The sequence below is a fragment of the Canis aureus genome, chromosome X (genome assembly GCF_053574225.1).
Source record: "Canis aureus isolate CA01 chromosome X, VMU_Caureus_v.1.0, whole genome shotgun sequence".
Taxonomy (NCBI): Eukaryota; Metazoa; Chordata; class Mammalia; order Carnivora; family Canidae; genus Canis; species Canis aureus.
In genome coordinates, this window is record NC_135649.1 from 62,334,105 (window position 1) to 62,356,071 (window position 21,967).

At 36.2% G+C, this 21,967-nt stretch overlaps 1 protein-coding gene across 5 annotated transcripts in view; it reads right to left on the reverse strand.

The window, feature by feature from the left end:
- Window positions 1–2,114: 2,114 nt before the first annotated feature.
- The window catches only part of TENT5D (terminal nucleotidyltransferase 5D), a 108,919-nt gene continuing 89,066 nt past the window's right edge, over window positions 2,115–21,967 (reverse strand). For 4 of the 5 annotated variants that reach the window (XM_077887385.1, XM_077887383.1, XM_077887382.1 and 1 more), the window contains one exon: window positions 2,115–7,457. In XM_077887385.1, coding sequence (XP_077743511.1) covers window positions 6,266–7,438 — 1,173 coding nt within the window. In that variant the 5' untranslated portion in view covers window positions 7,439–7,457 and the 3' untranslated portion in view covers window positions 2,115–6,265. Of the gene's footprint in view, window positions 7,458–11,899; window positions 12,022–21,967 lie in introns of all 5 variants that reach the window. The other variant, XM_077887384.1, reaches the window with a different exon arrangement.

A 21,967-nucleotide genomic window follows, 5' to 3' on the forward strand; every position in this document is an offset into this window, starting at 1 on the left:
ACTGGCAACAGCCAGATATGCAGCCCCAGAACCAAGATCTCCCTGCCTGTACTGAGCCACAGTCTGTCATTGCACACCACTGGCTCAGATCCTCCTGGGAGCAAGCACAGCAGCAGAGATCTGTACAAATTGCAGGGAGCCTAGTGGCAGGAGAGCTTTTGCTGTCTTGAGTCCTCCCTGGTTATCAGGGAAAGGAGGATAGCCGGCTTTGTCCACAGTGGCTCCCTGGGACCAAGAGTCCTGCACTGCTGGACTTGTGCTTCCAGGGTCCACGTCTCCTGGAGGGAACAGATAACCTGCCTTGGTCTGTTTCCCAGCTCTGCAGTAAAGAGAGCTCTGGTGCTGGCCTGCAGACCCAGTGCACCTCTTCCAGATGCCCAGGAGGGTTGCAGCATTCTAGCCTTTTACCATGATCCAACCAAAGTTTGTGGTAAGCTTTCCTCCAAGGTGCTCCTATTCTTACTCTGTCTCGAGGGGGAATATTGGGACTTCACAGCCCCTCCTGCAATTCTGCCCTATTTCCCCACTGAGCATTATTCAGTCAGGGAAGACTTTCAGGCACGGATTTCTAAAGTTCCCAGTTTTTTTTTAATTTATTTTTTATTGGTGTTCAATTTACTAACATACAGAATAACCCCCAGTGCCCGTCACCCATTCACTCCCACCCCCCGCCCTCCTCCCTTTCCACCACCCTTAGTTCGTTTCCCAGAGTTAGCAGTCTTTACGTTCTGTCTCCCTTTCTGATATTTCCCACACATTTCTTCCCCCTTCCAAGTTTTGCGCTGAGATGCTTTCCTACAGCTACCTTCCTGCAGTGGCTTTCCACCTCTCCCCCAGTATATCCACCCCATTCGTCTTCTTCACCCTCCTATCTTGTCAGAAGTAATCACTTTTCCCTCTTTAGTGTTCCAGCTATTCTCTCTGTATATCTTAGATTGATTTCATAGGTGTTTAGGATGTTTTAAGTTATCTACCTAAGTTTGGGGGAACCAGATGTATTGAGGACCCCTACTCTTGTGCCACTTTGCCTCCCTTTCCTGCTTTTTGAAGGCATTTAATCCTAAGTGTTCCAAAGCTATCCTACAAAAGTCCCCAAAACCATAAAGAAAATAATTTATGTAGAAATCCTTTTGTTCAATGAGGCCACATGTTGGCTTAAAGAAAATTTTTTCCAATCCTGTTTATTCAAATATCCAATAATATATGTTTGGGTTGAATAATTTTATTGGGGGGAAATGAACATTTGTAAAAACTTTTCAAACAGACATTTTAAATGTAAATGAATAACAAATACCAGTTTTTATGTAAAATAACATTTTATAAGTGCCTACCAAAAATATACTGGAATTCCTTTCTTAACTGATTTTACAAGTTAAAGGTATTACAACATTTTTATTATTTTTCCATTTGAGGTTGAAGCCATATTATATATAGAAAAGTTTTTCTTTTGTCTTTCTATAATAAAAATGAAGTTTCTGAATATGTTCAAACTTGTATCACTCTCTGCTATCATTTTCATGGAGACCAATCTCCAATACTCATTATCTCCAGGGGTGTACCGATGCTAAAAGAAGAATTCAATCTTTGGATTCTGGGTTCTCTAGTTGAGCTAATGGCCATGTGTGACTTGGTCACACTTTATTATAATGTAGACTACTCACTAGAATTTTGGAGAACAGTTCAAATTCTACCAGCAGTCTAGGATGAGTAACAAGTACATTTTCATAAATCATCACAAAACCACTTGAATTAGATTTAACAGGGTTATTCAATTTACCACTTTTAATTTGGAAACATAAAAGAAAACTTTGAAAAGAAGATACTCTCATGGCACTTCTGTTTTATGACACTTATGCATTTATAGGAGTTAATTTCTTGGCCCAGAAGCACTGAAAGATATATCTATATGGTGCTCTTTTTCTAGGATAGGGAGTTTGTTTTCCTGAGGGATCATAAAAAACACATATACAAAAAAATTTCAATAAATTATTTGTTGCTCTTTCAAAGGCTATATCTAAACAAAAAGGGGTTTCTGATGTTTGATACACTAATGCAATTCATGTAACACTACCTTTGACACAACAATTTTATAAGAAATAACTTCACATTTTGCCATATTAAAGAAAAACAAAACAAAAAGTATAATGTGTTGAGCTTAAAGATAATCTGTTACAAGTTTGTTTTTTTTTTACAAACACCACAATTGGTTTTCACTCAAAACGACAAAATTCAAGGAAAACTGTTTCCTTAAGGAGGCACCTAAGAGCAATACATTGACATCTCAACAAATTAGTTCCTTCCAATTATACATGCTGAAAAGTGTTCAGAAAAGGGAACATTGGATCAACAATACAATTTCCAATACTTATTACATAAGTTTTAACATTGTAACATATAGAATATGACCACAAAAATAAGTGAAAACAAAGCATCATTAAATGTATTTTCTTTTACAATGGTAAAGCAAATGAATCCTAAAGCACTTTGAAATATTGGGTTTTAGGCCTTTCCAAGATGGTCTTCATAAGACTGCTTATCAAACTTCAAACTGTAGTCCCACAAATTTACCAATCTTGTTTTAAAGTTAATTTTACAGGCCAATACTTTTCTTTAAAATCTTCTATAAATGGAAATGCCATATTCATAGATCAATATAATTTTGATAATCATTACAGACTTTAAAACTTTAAACGTTTTCTCAATTATAAATTTTAACTCCCTATATTTTCAAAGTTGGATGAATATTTCCAGATAATAGATCTGCTGAATAAAAAGAGTTATAATCATATCTTGGGCATTTTGCATATTGCAGCTGTATAAATGTCTAAAAATAAAATATGGCTAAAGACAAATTTTAAAAACTTCTAATTTGCATACATTTTAATAGAACGCTTCTGAAATGATATTGAAAAATGGAATTTGGGACTAGGATGTTTTCCCAATATTTTTGAGAAGTGCACAACTGTTCTAGCTCTGATATTTTGTCTTTAATAATTCCACTAGCTTTTTGGAGTTAGGGGCACGTGGGTGGCTCAGTTGGTTAAGTGTCTGCCTTCAGCTCAGGTCATGGTCGCAGGGACCTGGGATAAAGCCCCTTGTGGGGCTCCTGCTCAGCAGTGAGTCAGCTTCTCCCTCTCCCTCTCTGCTCCTGCCCCAGTTATTGCACATACTCTCTCTCATACTCATTCACTCTCTCTCAAATAAATAAAATCTTTTTTAAAAAATAAATAACTAGTTAAACTTTGTCTTCAATTTTCTTAGACAAACTGGACCTCAGTCACTATGAGAAGAATACCTCTAAATTTAAAAGTTACAAATAGTCTAGAACTTTGATAATAATGTGAAGACATCTGTGAAATGCAGTAATATTTTGGTTTGAAAATATGTAGCTATAACTTACACCAACTGTGTCCCCATGATATGAATGCTAGTACTCTATAAAATGGTTTTCTTTTTCAGTTTTGGTTAGGTTTCTGAGAAGAAAATAAAATAATTCCCAAACTAAGACCCAGTCTTGAACTTGTATAAAATAAAAGAGGAAAAGACAACATAATTTCTCTCTTGCAATGAGATGACATATGCTCTAGAGTCAAATTTAACTAACCTCTATTAACACTTTTCGGCCAAGAAGCTAGCACATTTTTCATGGGAAAACTCTTCCATTTATTATCTCTAACGAACAGAATGAGATAATACTGTCTTTAAGACAACTACCCTAATCCTGGGGAGATACTCATATGCAAAGGATAAATATTTTTGTTTGAAAAATTGATAAATATTTTTGTTTGAAAAAGCAAAATTTTGGGATCCCTGGGTGGCGCAGCGGTTTGACGCCTGCCTTTGGCCCAGGGCGCGATCCTGGAGACCCGGGATCGATTCCCACGTCGGGCTCCCGGTGCATGGAGCCTGCTTCTCTCTGCCTGTGTCTCTGCCTCTCTTTCTCTCTCTGTGACTATCATAAATAAATAAAAATTAAAAAAAATATTTAAAAAAAAAGAAAAAGAAAAAGAAAAATTTTGCTTCTGTTGGAAGCAAAGGACAGCCTCACTTGGTGATGGTATCTATAGAAAGAAAACCATGAAAGATAAACCTATAGCCTTCTCTTAGTGATGGCATTTCCATTCAACAGGTTTGGATTATCTCCCTTGAAAAAACTATATGACAATTCTGAGCTTTTCTACTATAGTGAAAACACATATTTGAAATGTCAGGAGGAAGCTGGTAGCTTTCAGGCTACCAGTGGGACTTAAAGCTTTATGAGAACACCATAGGCAATTTGCTTTTTAGGGGAAAAGGTGTTCAAATTCTCAACTGGACCAAAGGAAGCTAAGGGAGCACGTGGGGGAGGTTTCCAAGCAGCTTCAGAATTCTGATATTCAGCATAAAATACTATGGAAATACTGAATCTTTACCTATTATTACTATAGTTCTTTTATTCCTAAATACTTCTCCTATATCTCTTTGGAATTGTTTTTTGGTACTGTTAATATGCATGTACTCCTTCAGTTTCATGTGTAAGCACTTATACTAATTTAAAACTAAAGATTGTACTTTACTGCAGAAAGATAAATAATTTTTTAGCCAATACATTCATTGTGTTAATATATTACTGAATTTTCTCCTTAATATATTATTTATAAATCCTTTATTTGTCCCAAGCAAGGAGGTGAATCCACATAATGTTTAAAAGCTTCAGAGTTGTATGCTTGATAAATATGTGCATGTATATATACGCATAAATTTATTTTAAATATGATTCTTTAAAAATATACTGATGGCTAGTGGTGTGGTGGTATAAAATATCTTGGAAATATTGGTTATTTGAAAATACTATATTTTATGTACTTTCTTTGTCCAGTATTGTAATGCAGAGAATAAAGATTAAGCACAGTTTATAAGTGACAAATTCTCAGAATATGCCTCTTGGATCATATGGTGATGAAAAAGTTCTGATTGTCAATGAAAACTGAGATGGTAATAAAAAATCAGAAGCAAGTTAAAATTATGATATTTTCTGATGGTCTTCTATATCCATTCAGAACAGTTCCCCTTCTATGATCTCAGTTAATATTGGTCATGAAATATTTTCTTCCCATAATGAAGAAAATATTTTAATTCCACTGGTAGATTTGCTAGCAGCATATTTGATGTAGTGAGTAAATATTCAGATAACTAATGAACATATGCAATTGCTGGATGAATTATATTATTATGCAAAAACTCATATAAGGAGGCATTTGAGTGGTAAGTTAGAAACTGATGTTCAGTAAGAGCAAAATGAAAAAAAGTTTCATCTCGCAATAATGAAAATATTTTCACTTACTAACAATGAATGTCTCCAGATATATTTTAAGATTTTAGACAATAGGTCATAAAAATGGTAAATACAACGTATGGCTAAAAGAAACACTACCTATTTTTTGCTATTTGCCATTTAGATAGGAAATATTCACATTCCATTCAGAGTTGGTCATTTTCATTCTTTTCAACTTATTCAGGGGGAAAAATGAAGAAACCTATAAAACTGATGACAGTGTTGGTTTTAGAGCTGGATGCTATTATTCTTCAGATCAACAAATTAATTTATTTGATAGCTGACAAATAGCTAATGTGCAGTGTTTTCCAGAATCAGTTTTTTCAGTGTTCCTTCAAACCATTCTAGGATTTTGTGTCTAACCCAATTTAATTTGAAAACAATAAGTGCTTGTAAAGTCCAGAGTTTTAATCTCTTCTGAATCGTTGTCTTTGAAATTAGGCATTTTTGTTAAGTATTGAAAATTCATTGATGGTGATATTCACTACAAAAAAATGAAGTGAATGAAACAAAGGAGTTGGTTTAATAAAAAAATGTGGCACTTTACCTTTGGATTTTAATACATGAATCTGTTCTTTTATATTTTAATCAAAGATGTAGGCATCTGCAATGTATTTGTCAGAGTAAATATGAAAGTCTTACTTAAGATTAAGTGAGATTTGAAAATCATTTTAAGTGATCCACAATATTTGAAAATTATTAGAGCTAATAAATAACACTTGAAAATCATATAAAGTAGCCAGTTCATGGATGATATTGTATTTACTATAATGGTGTAAGCTATAATTGATGGAAAATAGTTGGTAACTGCACAAAAATAAAAATAGATCTTATATTTTATGGATTTTGGAAACTTGCTTTATGAGGTGTTTAATTAAAGCAAAGTTTCTGGTGTGGGTGTGTGTGTGTGTGTGTGTGTGTTTGTGTGTGTGTGTGTGTGTGTGTGTGTGTTTAAACCATACCATTTGGCACATGAAAGTGCAGTGGGTGGTATGGCTGAAAGAAAATAGGTGGTGGTCCAGATGTCACATAATAAGTAGGGTGCCCTCCCTCAGCAGCAAAGTATGGAGCAGGCTGATAAAAGCAAGTTACATTATCTGTATTAGGTAGGATATTCTGTTCTCCAAGTACTTTTAAAGCCATAAGGGTGATCATATTGAGCGTCTGCCTTCTTTCATGTCCCATGAGACAAACAGTGCTTTCATTCACAACTCCACGCAAGGTCATAAGGTAGTCATACTTGCTCTTTTCTTCACCTATGAAATGGTTACGAAGGTATGATTCAATCTTCATTTGCTGTTCTGCTACATCAGGAAAATCAATAAAGAACCTAGAACACATATAACGTTCCAGTGTCTTGATTTCTGCTTCACAAGCTGGCTTAAAGTCACGAACCAGCAAGTTGCTGTACTTCAGAAGGCCACCACCTCTAATCTCTTCAGGTTTTCTAGTAGATATAAGCTTGAATTGCAAATGTGTCATTGCTTCCCGGAAGTCTCCATACATGCTTTCAGCTACCACAACAGGATAGGATTCTTTGGTTAGTTTAGCATTTTTGTCACTGTAGAATTCTAACATGGGATCCAAAACAATTTGAAAGGAATCAACGCTAAATTCAAATTGTCGTCTGAGTGAATTCACAAATTTTAGCTCTACATTCTTTCCAGTGTTGTTTGAAAGAGAAATGAGACTCCAACGATCGTGCTTATTGCAAACTTTGACCATCTTTTGCACATAAGCCTCTCTCATGGTTTTCAGGGTGATCTTTTCCTTTTTCACACCTTTTGGTAAAAAGTCAAGTAGACAACCAAGAACTGCATCCTTAACAACTTGAAATTCCTGATCACTTGGTAGTTCAACACCAAAAATAACATCTAGATCCTTATAGCTGATTCCATTGTGACTTGCAAGTATATAACTTGCTGTGGAACCATTCAATCGGGTATCTTTAACAATAATTCCTTGCTCTATTAATTGCTCTTTCACAACCTGAATGATATCTTTTGGTTTTACCTCCAATGTGGGGAAATTCCCCCTTCCATGAATTGGAATTACTTCATCTAATACTTGATCCAGTGTTATAAGTTGATCCCAAATGAGATTGCTAAATCTGATTTCAGACATTGTAAAGTCAGTAGAACAACTAAAAAGCAAGCAAAACATTAAAATCAGTGTTAAACCTAAAGCATGTAAAAAGTTAACAGACTTCTCTCAACATAAAGCTAATGTTAGAAAGTTAATTATCACTGTACCTAATTGTGTTTAAATATATTTTTTAGTTTTTATTTAAATTCCAGTTAGCATACAGTGTAATATTAGTTTCAGGTGTACAATATAGTGATTCAACACTTTAATACAACAGCCAGTGTTCATCACAGCAAGTGCACTCCTTAATCCCCATCACCAATTTTATACATCTCCCTACCCACCTCCCCCCCTGGTAACCATCAGTTTGTTGTCTATAGTTAAGCAAGTGAAATAAAACCCATTATGATTCTGTCAGAATTTTTAGATCCATTGGTATATGCAAACAAACATTCTTAGGGAATTCTTATAGTTGCAATTACTTTTTATATAAAATGGTGGTCTTCTCAATCCCCTCCATGTAAATACTATAATGATTATATTTGGTACACATTTTTTCATGAAATTACCATAGTATATCATTGATATTATTTGTCATGAATTTAAAGCGAGGTCAAAGAGCATGTCTATGTGTGTTAGATCCAGCTGACTGAAGGTATAATGTTTAGAAATATATAGCATCTTTAATACAAAAACTTTAGGGCAATAACCGCTGAGCCACTCAGGTGTCCCAGACTTAACTCATTTTGAATTGACTTTGACAGTCCATACCATATATATATATATATATATATAGTATGGTTTCATATATATTATTGCTCAAATTTTAAAGACTATTCATTAGGCTATGAATTCCCTGAATTTGAGGATAAGGATGGCACCTAATTTATGACCTCTTCTACTATGTGCCCATAACCTTATAAAAAATGTTGAAGGAAATAATATGTAGTCACTTTAAAATGAAAACTAAATGAGGCAACTCCATGTGTCTCCAAAATGAGAGTAAGAATATATAAAACCATAAGATTCCTGAGGTCTAAACACATTTTCTGCAGATGTACAATATGACATGCTCAGAAAATTTTACAGTTTGGAGGTGTTAAGAAATTAAAGTTATAAATACTATAAATTCAATTGTTAAATATATTATTAGGTACAATTACAGTTACTACATGGATCTTCAAATACTCTATTAAGCTGTCTAAGCAAATAAATCTAGGAAAACAAAGTGTTAGTTATGGATGTAGCTTTGGGTTTAGGCTTCCTATCTTGAATTCCAGAAATAAAAAATACCTGAAATTTAAGGCAGATTTGCATAGAGTATTCATATTTTGCCTATATAAGGAGTTATTGGAAAAAATCTCAATATTTAGAATTTTGTGTTATAGAAATAGAGCAAATATCATTATATTTGACATATATAGAATCAACTTTTTTTCTTTTCTTGATTTACTTATTTGCTTGTTTGTTTATTTAATTCCAGTATAACTAGGGGGTACCGGGTGGCTCAGTGGTTGAGCATCTGCCTTTGGCTCAGGTAGTGATCCTAAGGTCCTGGGATCAAGTCCTGCATTGGGCTCCCTGTGGGAAGCCTGCTTATCCCTTTGCTTATGTCTCTGCCTTTCTCTCTGTGTCTCTCATGAATAAATAAATAAAATCTAAAAAAAATAATTCCAGTATAACTAACATACAGTGTTAGTTTCAGGCACACAATATAGTGATTCAACTATTCTATACATTACTCAGCATCATAAGTGTACTCTTAATCCCCTTAGCTATTTCACCCATCCCTCTCATCCACTTCCCCTCAGGTAACCATCAGTTTGTTCTCTGTATTTTAGAGTGTGTATTTTTTCTTTTTTTCTTTGTTCATTTGTTTCTTATATTCCACTCGTATCTTGGACCTACTTGTTTTTTTTATTCATTCTTATTTTTTAAGACTTTATTTATTTACTCATGAGAGACACGGAGTGAGAGAGGCAGAGACATAGGCAGAGGGAGAGGCAGGCTCCATGCAGGGAGCCTGATGTGGGACTTGATTCCAGGACCCCAGTATCATGCCCTGAGCCAAAGGCAGACACTCAACCGCTGAGCCAGCCACCCAGGCATCCCAGACTTACTCATTTTGAATTGACTTTGACAGTCCAAGCATTTTTGCAAAAGGCCAATTAAGCAATGGCAAATCTATGTCAGTGGAATGATAACACTAAACCTATTCTGTTTCTGCATATGAAATCTCCATATATGTGAATTAAAGAAAACTTATTTTTATTAATTATGGGATAATCTGTCTCACATAAGGTATTCTTTGTTTCATTTTAAACCACTTTAATTACTAATGTTCAGAAAGTTTTATTGGCCGTGTCAATATCCACATCAATTACTTAAAAATGATTAAGTTGAATTGACTATACACCAGGCTGCTGGATTTTAGTTATTCACATATCAAGTGAAATGGTCTGTATATTGACATTAAGATATTGGAAAAAATAAAATGTTACACAAAGAATATAATATATAGCAAGAACTGGCATGCCAATTTCCTAATTTCTCTTCCTGGAATTATCACTGAATTGTTTTAAGCTAACAAACTTTGTTTTTCTCAAATTCTCAATCTAGAACATAACATTGGCTGGTTTCATGTAAAGGCCTAAACAAGATTAATAATTTGCTATTATTTTAGAAATATCACATGTAAACTATACAACTTTGATTGATATAGAAAAAGTTCCCAGGGATGCCTGGATGGCTCAGTGGTTGAGCATCTTCCTTTGGCTCAGGACATGATCCCAGGTCTGGGGATTGAGTCTCACATCGGGCTCCCTGCAGGGAGCCTGCTTCTCCCTCTGTCTATGTCTCTACCTCTCCCTCTGTGTCTGTCATGAACAAATAAAATCTTTAAAAAATAAAGTTCCCACATTTCTTTTTAATATGTAAAATTTTTTTTGCCAGCAGAAGTTTTTCCTTTCCTTATGGCAGATTTCCTTTTTCAATATTAGTTAAAAGTTTAAAATTCACTGGTCAAACACCAGGCCTACAATCCCCCTGTAAAGCTATACCTTTAATCACCAATGATCTGATAATAAAGATAATTTACATTGGTATACTGACATTATTAAAATTACCACATTCTTTCTCATACAAAAGTTTCCAGGATATTTATGTGCAAATAAAACCTCAAAGACATAACTTATCTAATTGTCAATATGTAGGAGTCCTTGATCAAAATGGTGTCCTTTAAATCAAGATATAGGAGGTTTTACTTTATATCTTAAATCTACTCATAGATATAAAAGGAGGAAGGGAAGGGTCAGAATTTTATTTCTCAGACAGAATCATACTGTGATCTTGAAAGACAAGAAAAGGTCGTCCAAATTTTAACTTCACTATACACTAGAGAAGTGGTGTAGGAAAACTGATCATCATTAAGTAACTATTTAGCTGCTGCTTGATCACCTATGTTAATGATACCCAAACTTCTGTTTTTCAGAATTATCTAGAGAACTTAAAAGATACACATATTGAATATCCATCAATGCTCACCTCTATTAACATGGATAATTAAGATCTGAGAGCAATATTATACTTCTTTGGAAAGTCTACTATTTTCACATAATGCACAATATCAATATAATGTTGTAACTATAGGTTTCATATATGACATTAAAATGATAAGACTTATCTTCATGTGTGGGTTATTGCTCAGCAGTTAACAGTCATACTTCATATAGAAGAGTCAAATACTTATATATCAATAACAAAAACATTAAAAAACTTGGAAATTTTAATTTGAAAGAGCACAGCGAAATATAAACTTTGGATGACTACCATATAAACGATGGGAAAACACCAACAAAATCATTCACATTGCTTACGTTTGTCTTGGCACAATACAGTTCTTAGTTACTGAAAGTGAGTTTATTGAACATGAAATATAAAGCTATATTTTTCACAGACTAAAATCTCAAATTCAAGGCAGAAATCTTTCACTATTGTGTAACATAAACCCAGACAGAAGTACAAAATCTGAAATTCCTAATTATTTTTCTCAAAGTATGGAAATCAACAGTAGGTCACTATTTTGCAGAGCATATAAATCTTATTCTGACTCTCTGATTTCTCCCAAAATAGTCATCTTTAAAGCTATCACTTTTTCTTTTTTTTATTTTTTATTTTATTTTATTTTGCTATCACTTTTTCTATCTAGCTTAACCAATATTAGTATGCCCATATTGTACCCAACTGTAGTAAACACAGAAAGTAGTTTCCATTATTCAACTGGTTATATTCACTGGAATTCAAGGCAAGATGAATGAGTTGGCAAGACTTCACAAAGAACTGAAAATAGACACCTGCATAATAAAGTATAAGAGTTCTCCCTATCACCATTCTATGGTCCTTCTGACTATAGGAAGAAAAGGAAAGCTTAGCCACTATTTTCATATTTATATTAATACTAGAATAATATTTTCAAAGAATTATAAAAGGCTTAAGACTTACATTGGAAGGATTACTTCAAGAATGCAACACAGTTGAATTAATATGATGATTTAGTGGATCCTTTAATAAGGATAGTAATTTTCATTTTATCACTGAATAAAATAATGAAACTTCCAGGAAAACTACAGGAAGAAAAAAATGCAACGATAGAGTTCTTCGATAAATGTTATATGCAAGCAATCTGGTGATCCCTTTTCAGTAGTCCTACAAGTTACATACACAGAGACACAGATACACAGAGAGATAAAGAGACAGAAAGTCTGACAGAAGAAATTATTTTAGCATACATAAGAATTACATTGACGGCCTGTAAACACACATATTCCTGAGTCATGCCTTCAGAGTTTCTTATCCAGATCAGAGGTAAGGCCTAAATATTTGCATTTTTACTAACTTCCCAGGTGATGTTGATGCTGCTCATCAGGAAACCACACTTTAAGAATCACTAATTTATAGAAAACTGAGAAAGAAGAGTAATCCCAATAGCAGTACATAGTCTCTCATAATTTGGCTAGTTCTATTTAATTTCAAGCATTACTTTGAATAATCTAGCTAATTCTAATAAAAGTAAATGTTCTTTTAGAATATAGGCTTTTTAAAATTTTAACAGTTAAATATTATTTCTCAACTAAATATTTAATAGAAAGTGTTTACAAACTTTGTATCAGGATTCTAAAATACAGGGACAGCTGGATGGCTCAGCGGTTGAGCTTCTGCCTTTGGCTCAGGGTGTGATCCTGGAGTCCCAGGATCGAGTCCCACATCAAGCTTTCAGCATGGAGCTTGCTTCTCCCTCTGCCTATGTCTCTGCCTCTCTCTCTCTCTGTGTGTCTCTCATGAAAAATAAATAAAATATTGTAAAAAAGGATTCTAAAATACAAGTCTAATAGTACCACTATCATAAATGATTGCATACAGAATTGGATTTCTCTGCTTTAGACACTGTCACTACATATATACATATATACCTACATATAGATAAACAGATTTTTTTTTCAAAACTTCAACATTAAATCAGGCCCTGGGCTGAAGGCAGTGCTAAACTGCTGAGCCAGCCGGACTGCCCAAACAGATTTTGATTATAATGTATTTTACTAGTTAAACGAACTGTTATATATTATTTCTCTATTGGAAAGAAGTATTGGATATTTTATCTGGTATACTGCTTTTGTTTCTAAGAGGAAATACTACCATCTGTGAGAAATGGTAAGAAGTGACAATCCAGTAATTTATTAAGCTATATTTTATTCACAACCAACCGTTATCTTTTAAAAAAAATACAGATACCCATTTCAGAAAAAAATAGTATTTTGGTATATCAAGAAGAAAATATTATGGTTGCCAATTAATATTACTTTGATGTTTCCATGCTATATTCGGCAACACAGTGGAATACCTTGGATGACATTAATAGTATAATGCACTAAATAGAAAATAAAAAGAAAACAGTATCTATGAACAAAAAGTGTTAGTCATCTCTTAGAAAATTCTTGCACAGTTTTCACCCTGCCAAAAATAAAGAATGAAATATTACATTATCCTAAGAGAAAACTCCTACTGATATTTGAAATCACTTAAATCTGAAAGAATAGTTAATAATATATTGATTGGGATGCCTATGTACCCATAGTCAGGCCAGGATTGGGAAAAAAAAACCCTCACCCCATCATGGTCACTGCTTTGTGTCTGGTTCAGGGATGAAAAATGTAAAACATCTACTGTTTTGTGATTTTGCATTTCAATATTAAAGTTGTAATGTCAATCAAATAGTTGGTTAATCAAACTACACTTTATTTATTTTTTAAATATTTTATTTACTTATTCATGAGACACAGAGAGAGAGAGAGAGAGAGAAAGAGAGAGAGGCAGGCGGAGACACAGGCAGAGAGAGAAGCAGGCTCCATGCAGGGAGCCTGACGTGGGACTCAATCCCGGGTCTCCAGGATCACACCCTGGGCTGAAGGCGACGCTAAACCACTGAGCCACCTGAGCTGCCCTCAAACTATAATTTAAAATTTACTGGGGGGAGGAGGGGCAAGATGGCAGAAGAGTAGGGACCCCCAATCACCTGTCCCCACCAAATTACCTAGATAACCATCAAATCATCCTGAAAATCTACGAATTCGGCCTGAGATTTAAAGAGACAACAGCTGGAATGCTACAATGAGAAGAGTTCGCACTTCTATCAAGGTAGGAAGACAGGGGAAAAAAGAATTAAAGAAACAAAAGGCATCCAAGGGGGAGGCGCCCCATGAGGAGCTGGGCTAAGGCCAGGGTGCGTGCCCCCAGGACAGGAGAGCTCTGTCCCAGAGAAGCAGGAGCATCACCAATCTTCCGGGGCAGAAAGGCACTCGCAGGGAGTTAGAGCAGGACCCCAGGAAGGACAGGGATGCCCTCAGGCTCCCTGGGACACTAACAGACACCTGCGCCCCAGGGAGAGTGTGCCAAACTTCCTAAAGGGCTGCAGCCCGCGCTCGCATTAACCCGAGAGCAGCACTGAAGGGCTCCGGTGGCGGGTCTGCGTGGAGGCGGAGGGGGCTGTGCGCCCCGGGAGCAGCTCGGAGGGGCTCCAGCGGCGGCTCCTCAGAGAGGGGGCTGCGCGGCCGGGAGCGCGAATCCAACAGCACAGGCCCGGGAGCACAGTGCGGGGACACAGCCCAGGATCCGGCCTCACCCCAGGACAGGCAGAGGCCAGGAGGGCCCAGGACAGCAAGGACGCTCCGGCCCGGATCTGGGCAGATCAAGGGCCCCGCCCCCAGAGCATCCAGGCCCCTGCAGACCAAGAGCTCCTTAGTTACTGCAGGAGCTGAATCCAGGGCTCCAAAGTGGGCCGCCACCACTGTGGTTGTTTCTCCTGGGGCCTCATGGGGTAAAAATCCCCCACTGAGCCCTGAACCAGGTAGGGGGAAGAGCAGCTCCCCCAAGTGCTACCACCTGAAAATCAGCACAACAAGCCCCTTCCCCAGAAGACCAACTAGACGGACAAGTTTCAGGGGAAGTCAAGGGACTTAAAGTAGACAGAATCAGAAGATACTCCCCCGTGTTTTTTCTTTCTTTCTTTCTTTCTTTCTTTCTTTCTTTCTTTCTTTCTTTCTTTCTTTCTTTCTTTCTTTCTTTCTTTCTTTCTTTCTTCTTTCTTTCTTTTCTTTCTTTTTCTTTCTTTCTTTCTTTCTTTCTTTCTTTCTTTCTTTCTTTCTTCTTTCTTTCTTTCTTTTTTTTTACTTTTTGACTTCTGTTTGCTTCCCCCACCCTTTTTTCCTTTCTTTTTCTTTCTCTTTTTTATTTTTTTATTCCTTTTTCCTTTTTTTCTCTTTTCTTTCCTTCTTTCTCTCCTCTCTTTTTCACCTTTTCCCAGTACAACTTATTTTTATCCACTCTGCACTGAGCAAAATGAAACGAAGGAAAAATTCACCTCAAAAGAAAGAATCAGAAACAGTCCTCTCTCCCACAGTTACAAAATCTGGATTACAATTCAATGTCAGAAAGCCAATTCAGAAGCACTATTATACAGCTACTGGTGGCTCTAGAAAAATCATAAAGGACTCAAGAGACTTCATGACTGCAGAATTTAGATCTAATCAGACAGAAATTAAAAATCAATTGAATGAGATGCAATCCAAACTAGAAGTCCTAACGACAAGGGTTAACGAGGTGGAAGAACGAGTGAGTGACATAGAAGACAAATTGATGGCAAAGAGGGAAACTGAGGAAAAAAGAAACAAACAATTAAAAGACCATGAAGATAGATTAAGGGAAATAAACGACAGCCTGAGGAAGAAAAACTTACGTTTAATTGGTGTTCCCGAGGGCGCCGAAAGGGCCAGAGGGCCAGAATATGTATTTGAACAAATTCTAGCTGAAAACGTTCCTAATCTGGGAAGGGAAACAGGCATTCAGATCCAGGAAATAGAGAGATACCCCCCTAAAATCAATAAAACTGTTCAACACCTCGACATTTAATAGTGAAGCTTGCAAATTCCAAAGATAAAGAGAAGATCCTTAAAGCAGCAAGAGACAAGAAATCCCTGACTTTTATGGGGAGGAGTATTAGGGTAACAGCAGACCTCTCCACAGAGACCTAGCAGGCCAGAAAGGGCTAGCAGGATATATTCAGGGTCCTAAATAAAAAGAACATGCAACCAAGAATACTTTATCCAGCAAGGTTCTCATTCAAAATGGAAGGAGAGATAAAGAGCTTTCAAGACAGGCAGGAACTGAAAGAATATGTGACCTCCAAACAAGCTCTGCAAGAAATTTTAAGGGGGACTCTTAAAATTCCCCTTTAAGAAGAAGTTCAGTGGAACAATCCACAAAAACAAGGACTGAATAGATATCATGATGACACTAAACTCATATCTTTCAACAGTAACACTGAACTTGAATGGGCTTAATGACCCCATCAAAAGGGGCAGGGTTTCAGACTAGATAAAAAAGCGGGACCCATCTATTTGCTGTCTACAAGAGAATCATTTTAGACTGAAGGACACCTACAGCCTGAAAATAAAAGGTTGGAGAACCATTTACCATTCAAATGGTCCTCAAAAGAAAGCAGGGGTAGCCATCCTTATATCAGATAAACTAAAATTTACCCCGAAGACTGTAGTGAGAGAAGAAGAGGGACACAATATCATACTTAAATGATCTATCCAACAAGAGGACTTAACAATCCTCAATATATATGTCCCGAATGTGGGAGTTGCCAAATATATCAATCAATTAATAACCAAAGTGAAGAAATACTTAGATAATAATACACTTATACTTGGTGACTTCAATCTAGTGCTTTCTATACTCGATAGGATTTCTTTTTTTTTTTTAATTTATGATAGTCACACAGAGAGAGAGAGAGAGAGACGCAGAGACATAGGCAGAGGGAGAAGCAAGCTCCATGCACAGGGAGCCCGACATGGGATTCGATCCCGAGTCTCCAGGATCGCGCCCTGGGCCAAAGGCAGGCACTAAACCACTGCGCCACCCAGGGATCCCTCGATAGGTCTTCTAAACACAACATCTCCAAAGAAACGAGAGCTTTAAATGATACACTGGACCAGATGGATTTCACAGATATCCACAGAACTTTACATCCAAACGCAACTGAATACACATTCTTCTCAAGTGCACATGGAACTTTCTCCAGGATAGACCACATACTGGGTCACAAATCGGGTCTGAACCGATACCAAAAGATTGGGATCCTCCCCTGCATATTCTCAGACCATAATGAAATTAGAACTAAATCACAAGAAGTTTGGAAGGACCTCAAACACGTGGAGGTTGAGGACGATCCTGCTAAAAGATGGAAGGGTCAACCAGGAAATTAAAGAAGAATTAAAAAGATTCATGGAAACTAATGAGAATGAAGATACAACCACTCAAATCTTTGAGAAGCTGCAAAAGCAGTCCTGAGGGGGAAATACATGGCAATACAAGGATACATTCAAAAACTGGAAAGAACTCAAATACAAAAGCTAACCTTACACGTAAATGAGCTAGAGAAAAAACATCAAATAGATCCTACACCCAGCAGAAGAAGAGAGTTAATAAAGATTTGAGCAGATCTCAACGAAATCGAGACCAGAAGAACCGTGGAACAGATCAACAAAACCAGGAGTTGGTTCTTTGAACGAATTAATAAGATAGATAAACCATTAGCCAGCCTTATTAAAAAGAAGAGAGAGAAGACTCAAATTAATAAAATCATGAATGAAAAAGATCACTACCAACACCAAGGAAATACAAATGATATTAAAAGCATATTATGAACAGCTATACACCAATAAATTAGGCAAACTAGAAGAAATGGACGCATTCCTGGAAAGCCACAAACTCCCAATACTGAAACAGGAAGAAATAGAAACCCTGAACAGGCCAATAACCAGGGAGGAAATTGAAGCAGTCATCAAAAACCTCCCAAGACACTAAAGTCCAGGGCCAGATGGCTTCCCAGGGGAATTCTATCAAACGTTTAAAGAAGAAACAATACCTACTCCACTAAAGCTGTTTGGAAAGATAGAAAGAGATGGAGTACGTCCAAATTCATTGTATGAGGCCAGCATCACCTTCATTGCAAAACCAGACAAAGACCCCACCAAAAAGGAGAATTACAGACAAGTATCACTGATGAACATGCATGCAAAAATTCTCAACAAGATACTACGCAATAGGATCCAACTGTACATTAAGAAAATTATTCAACATGACCAAGTAGGATTTATCCCCGAGACACAAGGCTGGTTCAACACCCATAAAACAATCAATGTGATTCATCATATCAGCAAGAGACAATCCAAGAATCACATGATCCTCTCATTAGATGCAGAGAAAGCATTTGACAAAATACAGCATCCATCTTTGATCAAAACTCTTCAGAGTGTAGGGATAGAGGGAACATTCCTCAACATCTTAAAAGCCATCTACGAAAAGCCCACAGCAAATATCATTCTCAATGGGGAAGCACTAGGATCCTTTCCCCTAAGATCAGGAACAAGACAGGGATGTCCACTCTCACTACTGCTATTCAACATAGTACTGGAAGTCCTAGCCTCACCAATCAGACAACTAAAAGACATTAATGCATTCAAATTGGCAAAGAAGAAGGCAAACTCTCCCTCTCGCCGATGACATGATACTCTACATAGAAAACTCAAAAGCCTCCACCCCAGGATTGCTATAACTCATACAGCAATTTGGCAGCGTGGCAGGATACAAAATCAATGTGCAGAAGTCAGTGGCATTTCTATACACTAACAATGAGACTGAAGAAAGAGAAATTAAGGAGTCAATCCCATTTCCAATTTCACCCAAAAGCATAAGATACCTAGGAATAAACCTAACCAAGGAGGTAAAGGATCTATACCCTAAAAACTATAGAACACTTCTGAAAGAAATTGAGGAAGACACAAAGAGATGGAAAAATATTCCATGCTCATGGATTGGCAGAATTAATATTGTGAAAATATCAATGTTGCCCAGGGCAATTTACACATTTAATGCAATCCCCATCCAAATACCATGGACTTTCTTCAGATAGTTAGAAAAAAATATTTTAAGATTTGTGTGGAATCAGAAAAGACCCCAAATAGCCAGGGGAATTTTAAAAAAGAAAACCATAGCTGGGGGCATCACAATGCCAGATTTCAGGTTGTACTACAAAACTGTGGTCATCAAGATAGTGTGGTCCTGGCACAAAAACAGACACATAGATCAATGGAACAGAATAGAGAACCCAGAATTTGACCCTGAACTTTATGGTGAACTAATATTCGATAAAGGAGGAAAGACTATCCACTGGAAGAAAGACAGTCTCTTCAATAAGTGGTGCTGGCAAAATTGGACATCCACATGCAGAAGAATGAAACTAGACCACTCCCTTGCACCATAAACAATGATAAACTCAAAATGAATTAAAGATCTAAATGTGAGACAATATTCCATCAAAATCCTAGAGAAGAACACAGGCAACACCCTTTTTGAACTCAGCCACAGTAACTTCTTTCAAGATACATCCATGAAGGCAAAAGAAACAAAAGCAAAAATGAACTATTGGGACTTCATCAAGATAAGAAGCTTTTGCACAGCAAAGAATACAGTCAACAAAACTAAAAGACAACCTACAGAATGGGAGAAGATATTTGCAAATGACGTATCAGATAAAGGGCTAGTTTCCAAGATCTATAAAGAACTTATTAAACTCAACACCAAAGAAACAAACAAACGAATCATGAAATGGGCAAAAGACATGAACAGAAATCTCACAGAGGAAGACATAGACGTGGACAACGTGCACATGAGAAAATGCGCTGCATCACTTGCCGTCAGGGAAATACAAATCAAACCCACAATGAGATACCACCTCACACCAGTGAGAATGGGGAAAATTAACAAGTCAGGAAACCACAAATTTTGGAGGGGATGGGGAGAAAAGGGAACCCTCTTACACTGTTGGTGGGAATGTGAGATGTTGCAGCCACTCTGGAAAACTGTGTGGAGGTTCCTCAAAGAGTTAAAAATCGACCTGCCCTACGACCCAGCAATCGCACTGTTGGGGATTTACCCCAAAGATACAGATTCAATGAAATGCGGGGACACCTGCACCCCGATGTTTCTAGCAGCAATATCCACAATAGCCAAACTGTGGAAGGAGCCTTGGTGTCCATCCAAAGATGAATGGATAAAGAAGATGTGGTTTATGTGTACAATGGAATATTACTCAGCCATTAGAAATGACAAATACCCAGCATTTGATTCAACGTGGATGGAACTGGAGGGTATTATGCTGAGTGAAGTAAGTCAATCGTAGAAGGAGAAATGTATGTTCTCATTCATTTGGGGAATATAAATAATCGTGAAAGGGAAAAGAAGGGAAGGGAGAAGAAGTGTGTGGGAAATATCAGAAAGGGAGACAGAACATAAAGACTCCTAACTCTGGGAAATGAACTAGGGGTGGTGGAAGGGGAGGAGGGCGGGGGGTGGTGGTGAATGGGTGACGGGCATTGGGGGGGGCACTTGACGGGATGAGCACTGGGTGTTATTCTGTATGTTGGCAAATTGAACACCAATAAAAAATACATTTATTCTGAAAAAAATAAAATAAAACTTTTTGGTTGCTGGGGAGTAGAAGGGTACCTGTAAAAGGAATAAAAGTATTGCAGTAGCTACGTAGTGATAAATAAAATAAACCTTTTAACAAAATTATCTTAAGAGGTTTATTTTTTCCTTTATTCTCAATAATGCAGAAAACTTTTTTCTTGCTTCCTTATTGTGCTATCCCAAAGCACAGAGATACCATCAGAGATGACAAAGCAGTGAAAGGCAAAGTAAGTGAGCTTCTGTAAATGGGATAAAAATCACCTCTGTATCAATAGAGAGTTTGGTGCCTTAGTTTCCTGATTATAGAGAATGCAAATTAGAAGAGGAAGTATCTTTCTAGTAGTCATTGTATTGATAAGAACGAGATTAAAAATTAATGCACTTAAAAAAAAGAAAATTAATGCACTTATAACCTACTTTGCATTATAATCCTAAAGTAATGCTTAAAATGGCCACCAAATCAGAATATATATCCCTTCAAAAAGACAGAGATGACTCCAAAGAATAGTTCAGATTATATACAGTTGAAACTAATAGCTAGATGTAATAAAATATAAGTACATGTACTTAAAGTTGACTGCATGTAGTCTGGTCTATTTTTAAATTAAGATTCCTAGTTATACCTTGAAGCAGACTCCTCCTCTATGGCTGTCATACTAATTTATGCTGATGACAGCTGAGGTTTTTTTTTTTAATTTCAGTATAATTGACACACAATGTCACATTAGTTTTATGTGTACAATAGTTATTCAACATTAGTATTAGGTGTACAAATAGTGATTCAACTTCTCTGTATCTTATGCTATGCTCACCACAAATTTCATGGCTGTAGTTTTTAAAATGGGATAGATGAAATTTTAAATATATATATATGGATTTTGTCTTGTTTTGTTTTATCCAAACTGAAACTGTATGTCTTTAGATTGGAGTATTTACTCCATTTACATTTAAAGTAATTATATATATAATTATATTATTATAAATTTTAATATTATAATCATATAAAAATGTATATATATATATATATATATATATATATATATATATATATATACACAATATATATATCGGACAATGGAAGTTAAAAAAACTCTAAAGAACTAGTTTTTCTTTTCAATTGAATTAATTCCTTGTTCCACTAAAATCAGAATGGGCCTTACCTAAAAGGAAACATAAAAGTAAGTCTGTGTTTAGAATCCAATTGTAGATGCAAAATATTTTAAGGTAAAATTTTCTTTTTATTTATTTTTATTTTTATTCCAGTATAATTAACATAAAGTGTTATATTAGTTTCAGGTATAACATATAGTGATTCAATAATTCCATACATCATCCAGTGTTTATCTTAACAAGTGCACTCAAACCCCAGCAGCTATTTCACCCAACCCCCTACCCACCTCCCCTCTGGTAACCATCAGTTCTCAATAGTTTAGATTCTATTTCTTGGCTTTTTTCTATTTTTACCCTTTGTTAATTTGT